The sequence below is a fragment of the Mus pahari genome, chromosome 4 (assembly GCF_900095145.1).
Source record: "Mus pahari chromosome 4, PAHARI_EIJ_v1.1, whole genome shotgun sequence".
Lineage (NCBI taxonomy): Eukaryota > Metazoa > Chordata > Mammalia > Rodentia > Muridae > Mus > Mus pahari.
In genome coordinates this window covers 110,610,581-110,627,931 of record NC_034593.1, presented here as the reverse complement: position 1 = coordinate 110,627,931, position 17,351 = coordinate 110,610,581, and the positions used below count along the sequence as shown (strand labels likewise).

Here is a 17,351-nt window from a genome sequence, read left to right as displayed (position 1 = left end):
TGTGGAATGACTAAGCCAGTGTCCCAAATGCCCACGATTAAGTCAAGGCCTGGATGAACCCACAGAATGCAGTTAAACGCAGGACCCTCCACCCGCTTACTTGTACTTGAGGTGTTGGATGGTGCCCAGACACTGAAAGGTGCCCTTTACCATGATGGCCAGCCGTGTACACAGAGCTTCACATTCTTCCATGCTGTCAGCAGGAGAGAGGAAGTGAGACAGACGGCAGGGGATGTGCCTCCCTCCCCCCCCTCCCTGGGGATCTCTTACCTGTGGGAAGTGAGAACCACAGCTCTCCCTTCTCTGATGATGCTCACAATGGTGTTCCACAGCATGCGGCGAGCCTGGGGATCCATCCCTGTCGTGGGTTCATCCTGTGGAGTAGGAGAGAAAAGAGGAAGATGTGGACTTGGAGTTGGTCTTTCTCCATCACTACATCCTTCCTGGGCTAACAGACAAGTGCACAGCCACTTCCCTGCAAGCAAGACGGAACCGGGTCTTGTAGGACACAAAGGTAGAAGGGGAGTCGGAGACTACAGACACATGGTACACACCTATAGGTCCGTGCCAGCTGTGAGTGAATTCAGGTTAGGACAATAGAAATACAGAAATAGGATAATAATAATAATATGAACAATAACAATAAATTAATAAAGACAATAGTAGAATTTATCCTTAGGAAGGGTCAGGGGAGGGGGATAGCCCAAGTAACTTTTTTTTTGTTTAATTTTTATTTATTTATTTATTGGTTTTTCGAGACAGGGTTTCTCTATGTAGCCCTGGCTGTCCTGGAACTCTGTAGACCAGGCTGGCCTCGAACTCAGAAATCCACCTGCCTCTGCCTCCCAAGTGCTGGGATTAAAGGCGTGCGCCACCACCGCCCGGCCCCAAGTAACTTTACAGTCCCCTCTATGTCCCGTGTCATTTAAAATCCAGACTGCATGGACTCAGGGACTCTACTGTGGTCCAATTCATGAGAGGGTCCCTGGAGCCTCTGATTCAAGTAGATGCTCTAGTCCACACAGACTTCCTCATCCTAATTTCCAACCAGATCGCAACATTCCCTGGAGCTGACAGGGCTTCCCATGATGAGCTTCTGGACCCTCAAGAGACTTTCCGGGCACTGAAGGCCAGACTGGGCTGTGACCACTTGGCTAATTTGCCTTAAAGGGAAAACATGTGAGTGAGCCAGACAAAAGCAATCTGTTGCCGATCTAAAGCTGCAAGCCCTGAACTAATTTTCTCAGCTCAGGACGTGCCGAGACATTTCCACTCTGCAGAGCACGATGTCCTCACCAGCAGCAGCAGGGGCGGGCAGCCAGTGAGAGCTATGGCTGTGGAGAGTTTCCTCTTATTGCCTCCACTGTAGGTGCCTGCCAGGCGGTCAGCGTAGAGAGACAAGCCCAGGCTCTGGATGCCCCAGTTGGCAACCTAGGAAAGGGAAGAAATTTCAGCTGGTGGATGGCGAACAACTGAAGGCCCCAGGAACAGGCATGGTCCAAGGCTGTGTTCTCAGAGGTCATCCTGGCAGATGCAGAGCTGTTGTGACAGCACCATCTGCTGGCCGGTATACACCAGCACATACTTTAAGATGAGAAGGTAGCTTTCCTACTCTTGACCTTTGGTTTCCCCAATGTGGTTTCCTGAGTTCTACAGCCCTCTTGGAAAGAGTGTTCAGCCTTCCAAAGACTACACATCTCACCAAGAGTTCTAGGGTCTCTTTGAGAAGACAGTGCACCTCAAACCCATTAACTCTACCCCCAAAGAAGGGACCTATCTGCAACCTCGTACATCTAATGAATATTTACAGAGCATTTAGCATGAGCCAGGCAGGCACTGTAGTAGGCAAGTGGAGGGGTGAACAGTGGGGTATATTGCCATTGTTGTTATACTTCCTGGGTCAGAGGTGACGGTCTATTGATGTCTTTAATATGGTGTCTAACTTAGGGATTCAATTGCTGTGATGAAACACTGAAACCAAAAGCATTTTGGGGAGGAAAGGGTTTCATTCAGACTTCCATAGTGTTTGTTGTTCATCATTGAAAGCACTTAGGGTAGGAACAGTTCAAGCAGGCTAGGAACCTGGAGGCAGGAGCTGATGCAGAGGCCATGGACAAGTGCTGCTTACTGGCTTGCTCTCCATGGCTTGTTAGAACCCAGGACAACCTGTCCAGGGGAGGGATGGGACCAAAATCTGGATATTAGGTGTGTCCATTGCTATTAGGGTATTTCTGTGCCTTGGTCCTCTTAGAGGACAGACAGATAGACAGACATGTACAGGGACAGACAGACATACACACACATGCATACAATATGAGTGTATGTATGAACACACCTACGTTATGCACAAACACATGCACATAAACATTTCAAGAGGACATAGTGACATCACCAGTTCCCATCCGCTCCTCTGAATTAGTTCTTTCTTGCTTCCCCTTTTCTTAATGTACATTCTGCTTCTTCTATAAAAGAAGCGAGCATCTCAAACATCAACGCATTTGTCCATTTACTCAGTTATGCCCCATACCTATTCAGAATTACCCTGTCCATACTAAAATAAAAGGCAAATACATTAAAAAAAATAGCTCAGAAATTGAAGAGCTCTGCCCTACTCTACTTTGCCCACGACTAAGGATAAATACCCCACTATCTGCACAATTATTTAAGACAGAGTATTTTGTTTCCATTTATATTGAGTGTCAGGCTTTCTTTCTGTTTCTACTTTTTCTCTCCCTTATTCTTACTGATGCAGTCTTAGTTTTGAATCTGTAGAACATGCACACGCCTGCATGAGTCAAACTACACAAAAGGATAACCTGAGAGAACCATTACTCCCTCCCATCTGCCCTTCATCCCAATCTCCTCTTATTATCAAAATCATTGTTGTCTGGTGTGCTGGTGTACCCCTCTATCTGTTAAGCTAAGCACCCGCACATCTTCTTCTTGTTTTCCTATTTCTTACCTAAAAGCAGCTTCCCACACGTTCACCTTCACACCTTGCCTGTTAGCACTAACCTGCAATATGTCATAACAGGCAGCAGAGGCCACCCTTATTCTTTCCCTACAGCAGCATCAGAATGTCACATGTATCATCCAGCTGACCATGTCTAAATATGTAGGTGATATCAGGTACTCTGCAATCACAAGTGTAATGAATAACCGTGTGCATAGGCATTTTATACTACGGCACGTAGATCGTCAGGATAAGTCTCTAGAATGTTGATTTGTTGGGGGTTGGTCTTGTGCACCGTGTATTCAGATGCTGATTTCTGTTATTGCATGTGCTCTGGCATGGATGTGGGGCATTGTTACGAATATTGAAGAATCTCCTGCATCAATGTGGCATAAAGAATGTTCCTCAGTTATCTCTGATTGGTTAATAAAAGGCTGAACAGCCAATGACTGGGCAGAGGAGATACGAAGGTTGGACTTCCAATCTTAGCCAGGGGACCCAGGGAGAAGAGTCAGGGAGAAGGAGTTCACTATGAAGTGGGCAAGGATCTAGGAGAAGAAGGGCCATGAGGCAGGTGGAGGAAGGAAGAGGAGGAGGAGGAGGAGCAGGAGCAGGAGGAGCAGGAGCAGGAGGAGCAGGAGCAGGAGGAGCAGGAGGAGGAAGAGAAAGAGGAAGAGGAAGAGAAGGAGGAAGAAGAAGAGGAGGAGGAGCAGGAGGATGTGGAGGAGGAGGAGGGGGAGGAAGAGGAGGAGGGGGAGGGAGAAGCAGGGGGGGAGGAGGAGGTCACCAAGGGAGTTCTCCAGGAGCACAGACTAAAGCAGAGCGAGCCAAGGAGAGACTGAATGCAACTAACTTGGGCGTGTGGCTGGGAAGTAGCTAGGTAGCATAGAGGGTTAGGAATATCTGCTCGGTTATTGTGCTTAAAGCTTGTTGAATAAATCTGTAAGTCCCCATCTCAATTACTTGGGAGATAGCCAGGTTAGAAAAAACTGTCATTTTTAAGTTTCATCCTATCCTGATTTGAAGGGTTAAAGGACAGATGCATGTATCACCAGGCAGACTCCAGCGCAAGAATCTACTGTGCATGAGCTTATTTGGTTCGCTGCTATATCTAGCTTCTAGGTTAGGACTTGGCACACAGTAGACATGTCCACTTGCTGGAATGGGTGGAGAGTGTGCCCACTTTTCTGTCTCTACATGACTGTACTCTATAAGTAGGCACATAGCTTGTTTATCTCCCACATGGACACAACACACTGTTTCTCACCTTCTCGATTTCCTTCGATGGTACACCCCGAAGCCTGGCATAGAGGTAAAGGTGTTCTCGGCCTGTGAGCAGGTCATCAATTGCATCAAACTGAGGACAGTAGCCCATGTTTTGATGGACATCAGAAATACTAGTTAAAATGCTGCAAGAAGAAAGAGGAATTGCTGAGTTTCCTTCATAGAGGGGGGTGACCAGAGAGCAGGGGCCGGGGAGCCTTCGGCTGTGGGGCAAGACCTTCTCCATTTTAGAAACACAGAATTTGGAAATCAAAGTGGAGCCTGAATGTCCAGGAGTTTGGGAGGCTGCCTTGTTGCGGGTTGTCGACACAACAGGCAACATTTCGTTCCCTACTTCTCTGTGAGGCACCCCAGCTGTGACTGGAACCCTAGCTTCAGCCTCCCACATCCTGGGCTGTGTTTTCCCACACCCTGAGAGGTGTCTTGGCACTTGGCTAAAGCCTGGCACCCAACAGTGGAGGCACAGGGTAAGTGCAGTCTAGCGGCAATGCCCAGCACCCCAGTGTCAGGGTGGAGCATGGACCCACATGCCCTGCCGCACAGAGTAGAAATCTGCTTAAACTCACATTATTATAGAGGCCAATAGTCACTCTCCAGAAGCCAAAAACACAGGCCAACTTTCTCTTTGTCAGCTTTCCTTGGTCTGATGAGAACAAGGATTGGTATGCGAACGGCTTATGATGATGGGGTTCTCCTGAAGTCCCTTAGATGAGGACCTCCATTGAGAGAAACTCAACCCAGAGAAAGGATGTATCAACCTAGGAGCTCTTAGCCTGGGATCCAGAGGCTGCAGTGGGATCACAGATGCACCCCTGGACTCAGTACATCCCTCAAAGCTTTGTAAGCTGTCAGGAGGGAGTGAAAGGGAGGGCGTGGAATATTCTTACAGAGGAAGAAGGTACAGTGTCCAGCCATTGCTCAAAGGAGTCTATAGCCCAAAGAGATGAAGAACCATTGACTTAGTGTTTTCTGGAACTTTCTAGGAATTCATTGCTAAGAGCACACTCCCAACCATTACATTTTAGTTTGGCTTTTCCAATGTATCTACATCTTGTGTATTGTTGAATCACATTCTGTGGGAGACCCCCTTCTCTGCATAGATCTTTCTGGGTCTCAGAGTTACACTGGCATATGACACTGGATGGCTTTCCATAGGCTAGGACCAGGACATGGCCTGTGGGAGCCACCCTACAACAGGAAGGGCAGAGCACTCACCTCTTGCCTGCCACAGTAGCATCCCCTGATGTCACCGTGGTGTCCCCAGTGAGCATCTTGAATGTGGTGGTTTTGCCTGCACCATTCACTCCCAGGAGGCCAAAGCACTAGGAGAAAACAGAGAGCAGGTGTTGCCCTAGTGACCAAGGACATCTTCATTGCCAGACCCCAGGCAAGTGTGAGAGCTGGGAGACTCATCTTATACCTGGCTGCCATTACTGAGATTATTGGTCATGTGTGGCTACCAACACAAAACACATCTAATCCTAACCAACATGGGCGCTAACTGACTTTGAAGGCTTAGAACAAGAACAAAAAAGAAAAATGAAAAATATTGCAGTAACGTTTTTGTACTGACTGCTTTTGTGTGTCAACTTGACACCAGCTGGAGTTATCACAGAGAAAAGAGCCTCCCTTAAGGAAATGCCTCCATGAGATCCAGCTGTAGGGCATTTTCTCAATTAGTGAAGGGGGTGGTGAGGGCCCCTTGTGGGTGGTGCCATCCCTGAGCTGGTAGTCTTGGGTTCTATAAGAAAGCACACTGAGTAAGCTAAGGAAAGCAAGCCAGTAAGAAACATCCCTCCATGGCCTCTGCATCAGCTCCTGCTTTCTGACCTGCTTGAGTTCCAGTCCTGACTTCCTTTGGTGATGAACAGCAGCAACATGGAAGTGTAAGCTGAATAAACCCTTTCCTCCCCAACTTGCTTCTTGGTCATGATGTTTTGTGCAGGAATAGAAGCCCTGACTAAGACAGTTTTATAGTAACTACACATCAAAATTATGTTTTAGATATATTGTGTAAAATAAAAATAGTAAACTTAATGCCCCCCTCACCTTATCTACTAGAAAGTTTAACTTTTATTAGATTTCTACTGTCAAGCTCTGCTTAGAGGGAGAAGACTCATGGTGGAAGGCTGATTTTTCTCAAGAGCTATTTCATGTTAGTTGATATGGTACCCACCTCTCCAGGGCGGACTCCGACACATAACCGATCTACTGCTGGACTGGAAGAGCCTGAGTAAACCTGTAAAATTCAAAGAGACCGGGTTCAAGACCAAGTCAGGGGTAGAGCAGTGAGTGAGTAGGGTAGGGCAGGGCAGAGGAGTGAGAGCAAAAGACAGCACAGAGTGGCTTGGAAGAAAACCACAAACACCAAGAGGCTACACATTAGCACAGCATCAGGAGAGGAGCCATGGCACAGAGAGGCGTGGAGGGTGAACCATGCCATGCGCAAACAGAATAACAGAGAGCAGATGCCAGTGCTCAGTTGGAGAAGCTCTTCTGGAGACCCTGCGGTACCCACAATGAACAGCTGGGACGATGTCATGGGAGATAGGTGCTCCCGGGAGGCAAGTATGGGATTGTATGGGACAGCATGATAGTCCTGTGCCACCCGTGTGCTTGGTTTGCAACTCCAAGGAAATACTGCCCAGACCTGCTCCTCACCTTGGTTAGTTCGTTTAGCTTTAAGATGTCAGTTTTATTTCCCCCACTCATAACTCTTTGTCTTTCTTCAGCCACATCATCATCTTCATCAAAAATGGGCTCTCTAGCAGGCTCGGAGATCCTAGAGAAAGGAGCGTGGGCAGGGTTGTGCTGGGCGTGCATGCAGTAACCGTCACGCCATCTTTCTTGCCCAACTGTCCTTCCCGTTCTGCCACATTTACTCCTCTGGACTTCTTTCCTCTAAGTCTAGTCTAGTGTCCGGTCGGGCAGGACACTAGGCAAGAAGGTCAAGTGCTTCTGTTGAAATCCTCTCTGTTCTGCCATCCTGCCTCTTCATGCCTGACCTTATGCTTGTCCCTGGACCTCTCTGAGCTTCTTCAACAACATGAAGGGGAGAGAAGGTTGTGTGAAGATGAACTCTGAGTGATTCCTGAGGAAAGACTCGGGAGCCAGCATTATATTAAAATCATTGCTCTTTCGGCAAGTGAAATGTAGGTGAGTTATTAGCTACCAACCTTCCCTCATCCTCCAGCCTTCCTTACCAACGCGATGACAAGATAGCTTTGTCATCTTATTAACACATGCTCCCAAATCTTTCTTGGTCCAAGCCGTAGGTTCCAAGTCTAACCTCTTCGAGCATCTCTGTCCTGCAAACAGGTCCCCCATGCCTTTGCCATCTGTACTTCTTTTTTAAGTTGTACTCACTCCTCTGCCAACCACTGGCACCTGACCCTGGTCCTTACCCTACGCAGGCCACTCCCACCTGCTGGCCTTAGCATGTTCTCTTGCTCCTGCCCTGCCAATGGAATCTTCCCCATCCTTAAAGGCACAGAACCTTCTCTGAAAATCTTTCTAACTACCTACATCTGGAATGTCCAACCTTTTGGCATTGATACATGACATCATCATCTATAAGTGTGTTATGCTGTATTCCTAGCTATCCTTGGATGCAGGAGGCCTGTAGGCCGTAAGGTAGCCGTGCCCAGCCTAGGGCTCCAATCTTTCCTTTCTCCCTTACTGACCTCATCTGACCTATTACTAAGTCTTGTCTAAAGCCCTTTCTATCTATCATCTCACAATGTCTCCATCTATATCCAGGTCACTGTTGTCTCTTTGCACATCAGCATGGGCTCCTATCTCACCTCCCATCATGGCAAGGTCATGTCACCACCTTGGTTAAAATACCCCAGGGATTTCATGTTGCTCTTGGGTCCCAAGTCATCAAGATGAGGAGTATTTTGTGACTGAACACTGTCTCTCTGCACTCATCCCGTACCACTTCACCTTCCTGTTCCATGGCTCTCTGGAAGTCCTTCCATTCTGTATACCAGTCTTACTCGCTGGGGTTGCCATGTTTTGTGCAGGCCATGCCTGGCACAGCCATGTCTAATGGGAACAGCAAAAGTCATAAAGCCAGCTCAGCTTCCTACAAAGATCGGCAAAGCTGAGCTGAGTGATGTGATCACTGCTTTGCTGTTGTCCACTTTACACCATGATCTCCACGTGTTACATACTTGGGGGGGGGGCTTTTAACATTTGTTCAACTTGGGATGTTGGGTTGATGAAAAACTTCTTATGAATCGTTTACACCTCCTCCCAGGAGTACTGCTTCTAAGAACTGCTTTCCCTGGGAAAGCCCTGAGCATATTATCCCTCCCCTCTTTAGCGAGATATTCATATCTGACCCTTCTTGAAGGTCTTTCTTACACCCTAAAGGTTATGACTCAAATAAAGAGATCCCTTTACGAGGCTCTGACTCCAAGATACTTTTGGAACATCTGCCCCTGTACTTAGGAACAAGATAATCAGAACAAAGTAACTTTAAAAGGTAAACAAGATTTGGTGGGTTAGAAAATTTGGCAGTAGATCAGGTTAAACTCAGGCAATTATATGTCATTTAAGATTGGGGCTGTGTATGGAATGCCCCTTGAGGAAAAGATGCAGCAACGAAATTAGATTGGCTGGAGTTACCTCTGCCCTAGACAGGGGTTTATACTGATGGACAAAGAGTAAGAAGGATAAATGATAAAGTTAGCTCATGTAGGGCCATTGTGATATCATATCGCCAAGAAATGAAAGAATACCAAAATTAGACACCTAAGTAAAGTCTACAAAGATATAAAACATAAACATTATATTATGGCAGAAATTGAATAATAACTTCAGTAGCTTTGGCCTGAAGATTTTTATCGGGCCTAATGACAATTAACACTCTGACCATTAAGAGTTAGTAATACAGTGCTCAGGACATGATGATGTGCCCAGACTGCCTTGGGGGTTTTCTGTCTAGTGCCCTTGAAAACACAAAATTCTTAAATATTGGGTTATGGAGTTGATGAGGGAAAATGATTGTAAAAGATAACTCTGTTCTGTCACTGGTAATCAATGATAACTAGACATATGACCAAAAGGAAGTTAAACACATGTCCAGGGACAAAAAACAAAAACAAACAAACAAAAAAACGATACGGTCTATGTTCTGGAATAAAATGAATCTTTCCCTGCCTACTGAGTTCTGTCTACTGAGTTCTGTATAAATAAAGAAGCACTCTAATTGCTAGCTAGTCAGGTTTCAAGATCCTCCAGCCTTGGCTGACTCACTCCTCCCTAGAGGACACCTTATCTCCACTGCGGGACCTAGCCGTTGCTGGGGCTGGCTCCTCGCACACATCTTCTACCAAAAGCATCCTTTCTTCCACCCCTCTACTCTCTTTACTTGTTAATTATCTGAATGGGCGTGGTTGTTGGGTGTCTGGAAGCCAGGCCTTTCCAATGCTCTTCAGAACTCACTTGTATCAGTATCAGTGTCTAAAGCTAATGTCTTCATTTTGATAATCATCTCTCTCTTCCTCATCTCTTCTAACCCTATGGGCAGCACCGCAGAGGGTGGAGAGGCATATGGATGCCTCTTGGAGTCTGGCCCGTAACTAGAAAGAAGCACTGCTGACTGTTTTATTCCACGTGTATGGATTTATTTTCCGTCTTAGTCTTCTCACTCCCGTGATTAGGGAAGTAGGTCATTATAGTGCACCGAGCCCTGGAACTGTTTGTTTACAAATGTACCTGAGAGGAGGAAAGGCTAAGAGATGAACCATTGTCACAGAAGACTCACTCTCAGGCTTGGGGGAGTGCAGCGCAGGGCCCTGGGTGTGGCCCTCTGAAGGGGGTGCACTCCAGAAATGAAGAGCAGGTCGGCAGGAAGCAGGCAGGCTGGGAAGAGCCTGGGGAATGTGGCAGGACAGGAACATAAACTCGCTGACCTGACCTCTGAGATGTCCTGGTAATGCCAGGGTTGGTGGCTATCTAGATTCCGGGATGGAGGTGGAATTGCCTCTTTTCATTTTTCCATGGGGCCCTGGTTGCCCTCACCTGGCACAAGGTCCCAATGTTATTCCTTGTCCCCTTTCCCTGCCCTGTCCTCACGCGATGTTCTGACTAGCAAGGGGGCTTACTCTGTCTCACCCCCCATAGATGGAAACCGTGCTTCCCAGTGTCTCGGATAATCTGTCATGATCCTCATTTCTCATCCAATTTAAGATAAGTATGTAGTAATTACACAAGAAAGTTAAATATTAGTAATTAAAGTGAAACCACTGTATTTCTCAAAGTTTGAAGTTAGGACTTGTCTCTAACTCCAACAGACCTGTTTTAACCCATCTCTCCCTGTTGTGTGCAGAACAAGCTGGGCCTTGAGAATGAAGAGAACGAAGAACAGAATGCAGTTTCTGAGAACCAGGCTGAGGTGAAGCCTAGGGTTGGAAACACCGCACTAAGCCATGGCACCTCAGGGTCTAGCAAGACATACCACCGGGTGAGGAAAAAGTGGTGTTGGATGAGCAGGGTCAGAAGGAAGTACACCACCCCTTCTATTGCCATAGCAACCAGGTTCTTCCCAATCAGGTCCCACTGGAATGGGTTTGCAGAGTACTCCTCACCTGAGAATAGAGGCAACAGGACATCAGCAGGAATAAAGTCTGCACCGGGCTGCCAGGTTCACTCATGAAGACCTGACTATGACCCATATGCTCAGGCCTTATGTGAGAGGCTAAATGAGACCCCAAATCAAGTTCCTCTGGGCTCCCCAGGTCAGAATATAGGAAGGTAAAATCCTGTGCTTGGCCCCACCTGAGGTTCTTGGCCATAGAAAGAGGGATACTCTAATCCCTTCTAGGTGGCTGGTCTAGCCTGAAGCCTGACCTATATGTAGGTGCCCTCCCAGCCTCTAGGCTGCAGGTCTGACATCAGAACCCTTTTTGTGACTTTCCCAGCTTGAATGGATCCATGGGTGTGACCCACAGACCTAGAATGCTACTCACCAAACTGGGCATAGACGTCTGTCACAGCTTGGCTCAGTGCCAGGTCAATGAGGCCCCTGCCCAGGCAGAAGTGGGGAAAGATAATGAGCAACTTCCTCAATATGGCATTGAACCTGAGCAGCATCTGAGAAAGAGAAACGAGGCTGTTAGGAGCATGGAGGGTGAGGGCACCTGTCCCCTCGTGAGCAGGCAAGCTCTGATGGCTTCACAGAGCAAGGCCAGACATTCTGGTCTTCTAGTGAGGCCCAGTGCAAATGTGTGGCCACCCTCTGAAGTATGAAGAACTAGTGAGGAAAAGAAAGGCTAGGGACACAGACCCCCCAGGAAGCTGGAGTGCTGGGAGTACAGTCATAGTCATAGTATAGCATAGCCATAGCCATAGCCATAGCCATAGCCATAGCCATAGCCATAGCCATAGCCATTGCCATTGCCATTGCCATTGCCATAGCCATAGCCATAACATAGCATAGCATAGCCATGGCCATAGCCATAACATAGCATAGCATAGCATAGCATAGCCATAGCCATAGCCATAGCCATAGCCATAGCCATAGCCATAGCCATAGCCATAGCCATAGCCATAGCATAGCAAAGCCAGAGCCAGAGCCAGAGCCAGATCGAGTTAGAGCCAGAGCAGAGCCATAGTCATAACATAGCCATAGCCATAGCATAGCATAGCATAGCATAGCATAGCATAGCATAGCATAGCATAGCATAGCATAGCATGACAGAGCCAGAGCCAGAGCCAGAGCCAGAGCCAGAGCAGACTCAGAGAGAGTCATCAAAAATAAAGACAACCAGCCCTGTAACCACCTACTCCCATCCTTTTAAAGGCCTCAGTCTGGCATTTCCTTCTAGACTAAGAAGCAGAGTGTGTAGACAAGACAAGTGGACCTAATATCTGGCAAAACAGAGTCATTCAGCACCAGGGTTCCCTAACCTATCCTCAGGATTTCTTTGGGATCAGGACAGTATGTGCTAGTATGTTATCATTTATGTATGAAAAAATTGGAGAAGAATACATGTTTGTTTGTATGTCTTCAGAAAACATTATGAACTGGAATAAGGTGGAGCCTCAAGAAGGGAGTTGGGTGACCTAAAGTGGGTAGGGAGCTTTTTCATTTTTATATCTTCTTGTATCTTTTACATTTTGAGTCACTTGAACAGGAGCTCCAGTGGCATAATCTGTTAGTGTGTGGTCCTTATATGAAATCACCTGACTATGTCCTTGTATGTGTGTGTGCGTGCATGCAAATGCTTGTCCTTTCTACCTTTATTCTAAAAAGTTAGAATTATGAGTGAATATATGTAGTTTAAAGAAGAGGCTTACAAAGCCATTGTACTCACAGGATATAAATCAAGACTCGAGAGTAGGGAGTCTTGCCCAGCGAGGGTGGGGGAGACAGCCCAGCTCTCCTGGGTATGTGCATCTACATACACAGTGTTCTCCATGGCTCTAGAGACTGCTACATCAGCTTGAACATCCCACTAACTAAACCAAGAAGCCAAGAAGGTTCTGCTCACCCGGTTATTCTCAAATAATTCCAGGACAAAGGTGATGGCACTGCTGTTGATGCCGATGAACAGGTTAGCACAAGACAAAGCCACATAGGCTGTGCTGGGGACTTCAAACAGGAAGGATGCTGGATACATCATAGGGATGACTGCCCATCTGTGTGAGATGACACAGCTCAGAGGGAGAGAGTTCCAGGTTCTACCCCATCAACCATACCTCTAAATATGAGGGGACATGTTTGGACTGGCCAGGGTCCCAGGGAAAGAGACACTCCATTCCTTGGTCTCTGTGCCATGTCTTCAAACCAAGTTGGTGATGCCTACCCTAACCATATCATGAGTTTCATAAGGATGAATGAGGCAGGAGCTTCTTTCATGAGCTATGAAGCCCAGAGGCTGCCCACAGTAATAATCCTCTCTACTCTAGGTAAAGCAGAACAGAAGGTCCCAAGCTCATCTTCACTGTTCATTTCATAGTTCTCAGTCAAGCTGGCTTCTGAGTCCATTCTCAAGAGAGATAAACAGAGACCATTGCTCTAGGTCAGAGACCACTGTTTTGGTGAGACTTCCTTCTGTACATGACAAAGGGCTAGGCACCATCCCTTCCTTCTTTATAGGTGAGGAGTCTGCAGCCCAGATAAATGCATTCTTTGTCACAGTTAAATCTATAGCAAGTAGTAGGCCTGGGTTACAAAGTTGTATGCTGTACTTCATAAACTGATTGGATTCAGTCTCTGTGTCATCTTCTAGCCTGACCTAGGGGTAGTGTCATAGCTTGGAATCTTCTACTGTAGGCAGATCATTCTTGGCCAGCATAGAGGGAGACACTATACTGGGCAGCTTGCCTACAGAGGGAATAGAAATCAGAGCTGAGGAGGAAGTGGGGACTGAGTCCAGACTTTGGGCAAGGCCACAGCTGGAAGTGAAGAGTTAGTCAGACTACGTGGCATGTGTCTCTTCATCCCCAAGTGGACTAGGACTCAGGCAGATTTCTGATTAGCTAGCACAGAAGCTTCTTGGGCTGGTGGCTAACCCTACATGCGCTACCACTGTCAGACAACCCAAGTTTGCCGTCAGAAGATAACCTCTCCTCCCTGGTCCAGACGGCTTACCCATACAGCATGAGCAGAGAGATGAGCGCGGGAAGGTTTTCTGGGGATGTGTAGGCTTTCTTCTGAAATCCAATGAAGATGCCCACCACCAGGCCCGCACTCACAGCGTAATTCATCTGGAAGAGAGGAGACCTCTATGACCAGGGGACCAGGCTCCTCCCACTCTTATGGACTTGGCTTGAGTCCACTTGTCTAAATAGATTTGGTTAACAGATACAGAGGTAAGACATAGGTCAAGCTGTTCATAGTTCTCCTACGATCTCTTTTCTACCTCTGTTCAAGGATCTCCAGTCTGTACCTTTGGAAAGGATGTATATGAACTTCTTTCTCACCTCTTACTCTCTTACTAATTGGTCGCAAAGTCCTGATGGTTATTCTTTCTAAACATGCCTACAGAATTTAGAAAAAAAACTTAAAATACAGCTTTTGTCTCTGAGAAGCTCACGCGGGTGGGGATAACTCTTCTAAACGATGCAGTTCTGAAGGCATTAGGTCAGGCTTGGAGAGATGGCGGCATGGTAAGATTAGGTCTCCACCAGGGTGAAAGCCTGCTGAGGGTGAGGAGGGCACAGAGGGTTCCTGGAGTGGATGCCAGAGGCCCCGTTGAGACACACAAGCATAAGGAATAGCTTAGCAGCATGCACTACACTTGGCTTGGGTTATACACACAACCATATCCAAATAATACTTGTTAGCAACTTAAGATTCTGACATCAAGTTGCATGCACACCCATGTTAAACAATGGAGATGTTACTCTTCTTACCGTGCCCTTTGGCATGCCCTATTTGAATTCTAGTACTTCCTGGGACACTGTCTTGGTTTTGGACCTATATTGAGTGCCCTAGACTGGCTAGGGTACATATACAATAGAGCAGAACTGTATCCTCAAATGAACTTTCAAGGGGGGATTCCCCATTTACCATCTTATGCTTATGTACAGCTGGATAAGCATAGGATTAAAATCAGGAGGGGCATGCACATTAAGCAAAGATTTACACAGTCCTAGTTCATCAAAACAGAAACGTATGTACTACATCTGTTAGCAAGCAAGCTCTTCGTCCTCTTGAACCCCAATAAATAACCGGGGCCCTGATGACCTCACTCGTTTGGCCTGCTGCCAATCTTGACAGTGTATTTCTAATCTGTTCTACTGCATACTTTAAAATAAAATTTCTTTGCTACTTTGCAGTCAATTCGTTTTTAGGATTTGCTCATTTTTATTTTACATGCACGAGTGTTTTTGCCTGAATGCACGCCTTTGCACTAAGTGCGTGCAGTTTGCTAACAAACAAGAACAGGGCATCAGATCCTCTAGAACTGGAGTTACAGATGGTTGTTAACTACCATGTGGGTACAGAGAACTGAACCCAGGGCCCCTGCAAGAACAGCAAGCACTCCTAACCACTGGGCCCTCTCTCCATTTCCTGTGTAGGCTTCTATTTCATTCTTAAATAAGGAGCCAAGAACTTGAGGACACCTATTCCAGACTCTGGCCCATAACACTACGGGGTGAAGAAGTACCTGTATAGGAAGTTGGTCCACATGGGACACAGCTGAAACAGGAATAGGAGAGGGGTGTTCCTACAGAAAGGGGACCAGGGCATGTATGGAGCACTTACTACAGGTGTATATATCACTCAGTTAAGTAAACAATTGAGGGTGGTAATTTCTTACTTGGAGCCAATTTCTTACTTAGAGAAGAGAATTATGAACACGGAAAGTCAGAAAGCTAGCATGAACTCTGGTAGTAGACTTGAGTTAGAGGTGAGCACTGCAGTTAGTGAAGAGAGAGAGACCACTGGTGTAATCTATGTATGTACGCAAATGTCTTCTGTGGTTTCGTCTATTTAGAAGGCCTGCAATCAGTGCTATCTTGGTGGCAATGAACAAGTCTGGTGCCCAGACTTTAGTTTATGAAAGCTACTTCCTACTGAAATGAAAGGATCCCTTGGGAACATATCTGGCTCCAGGGGAGTTACAGCATGAGCCTGGGGTCTCTTGCACAACCAGAGGCAGTGAGGTACTTCAGGACAGTGGACACAAGTCAATAGGGCATAAAGGGTAGCTTAAAGGAGTACCTACTGGCCACACCATTGATTGTCTCTGTATTAAACTAAATAATAGTTGTGTCATATTATAATCCACTAATTAACAAGAGCTATGACTGCATATATGCATAGATAAATAATGAACAAAGGGTAAGTTTGCTAACAAACCAGTTATTTATACATCTTCAAAGTACTGCTTAAAGTTCTCAGTAGTAATAAAGAAGTAAAGAATAATTCTTCTGGTGGAGAAGCTGGGCAAACGCCTTCATAAGGGACAAAGTGAACACCCTCAGAACTAGGACAAGTGGAAATCAGATGCAAACTGAAGGGGACAATGAGAGCCCCACTTCTGCATCTGACACTGCTGCTAGGGACTCCCAGCCTCAGTCTGGTCGTGAGGAACTTCAGGTAACCCCTAACTGGAGGACACCTTACCAAATAACTGCCCTTTAGTTTTCCAGTGGGTCAAGGTCATGTGTGCCAAGGGGAGGAGCAGGAACTGTCTTGGGTTGAAGGAGACAAAAGAGACAGCACGAGCTAGTGCAAGGCATTGGTATGGAGGCGTGCTCTTGTTTGTAAAAGTACACACCCAAGGTGTGTGTGTCTATGTGTGTGTGAAAGAGAAACAGAGAGGACACAGACAGACAGACAGACGTCCACACACACGTGCGCAAACCCCTTTCAACCCTTTTCTCCTGGCTAGCAGCCTAAAGACTGCAGAATGCCTGGAATTGTGTAAAAGACGTCAAGCAGCAGGAGTTGGCAGCCTTCCTCAAAAAGTCTGGGAAGCGGAAAGTCCCCACTTGGGAGGACACAGTCAAGCTGACCAAACTTAAGAGTTCACCCTCTGTGGTGAGAAGTGGTCTCCACAGCAGCTGCCTCCCAAGAGCAGCAGCCATACACCTGAGACAATGCTGAAGCTGGCTCCTTGACCAAGATCTCCAAAGGATGTCATAGACATGGCGTCAGGCCCCAACCCTTCAGCAGAGGCTCTAAGAATGTGGTTTCCAAGTCCTAGAGGGGCTGAAAATCATGGAAAAGGACTAAGGACAAGGTGACACTTCAGGGATGGAGAGGTCTGAACAGAATTACAGGACTGATGGCAGCTGTCAAGAAGCATTAGAACAAAGAGTCAATAAATTGCTTTATTCTGAAAGAAAGAGAGGGGGAAGGAGGGGTAGGGAGGGAGGAAGGAAGAAAGAAGAAAGAAAGAAAGAAAGAAAGAAAGAAAGAAAGAAAGAAAGAAAGAAAGAAAGAAAGAAAGAAAGAAAGAAAGAAACTTTCAGGTAACTCAGAAGGTTTCAAGCTGTACTTGCCTTTTCTGTGGGGCTACACTGTTTCAACAGATGATACATAGAAGCCAGGAATTTACAGGGACACAGGTGTACCGAATGTATGATACAAACAGTTCATTGTTAGTTCAACAATGACTCCTTGGAGTGCGGTGTCTTTTTGTCCTTG

General features: G+C 46.6%; 1 protein-coding gene and 1 pseudogene across 1 annotated transcript in view; one reads left to right on the top strand and one right to left on the bottom strand.

Moving 5' to 3' along the window:
* Abca4 (ATP binding cassette subfamily A member 4) overlaps positions 1-17,351 on the bottom strand; it is a 128,214-nt gene that overhangs the window by 8,945 nt on the left and 101,918 nt on the right. Inside the window, exons 37-47 of the mRNA XM_021195907.1 lie at positions 13,842-13,957; positions 12,739-12,886; positions 11,215-11,338; positions 10,704-10,833; positions 6,899-7,019; positions 6,414-6,476; positions 5,453-5,559; positions 4,221-4,362; positions 1,297-1,431; positions 271-374; positions 101-193 (exon numbers count right to left, since the gene is read on the bottom strand). Of these exons, the coding sequence (XP_021051566.1) occupies positions 101-193; positions 271-374; positions 1,297-1,431; positions 4,221-4,362; positions 5,453-5,559; positions 6,414-6,476; positions 6,899-7,019; positions 10,704-10,833; positions 11,215-11,338; positions 12,739-12,886; positions 13,842-13,957 (1,283 nt within the window). The remainder of the gene's footprint in view (positions 1-100; positions 194-270; positions 375-1,296; positions 1,432-4,220; positions 4,363-5,452; positions 5,560-6,413; positions 6,477-6,898; positions 7,020-10,703; positions 10,834-11,214; positions 11,339-12,738; positions 12,887-13,841; positions 13,958-17,351) is intronic.
* LOC115063820 lies at positions 16,206-17,013 on the top strand (annotated as a pseudogene).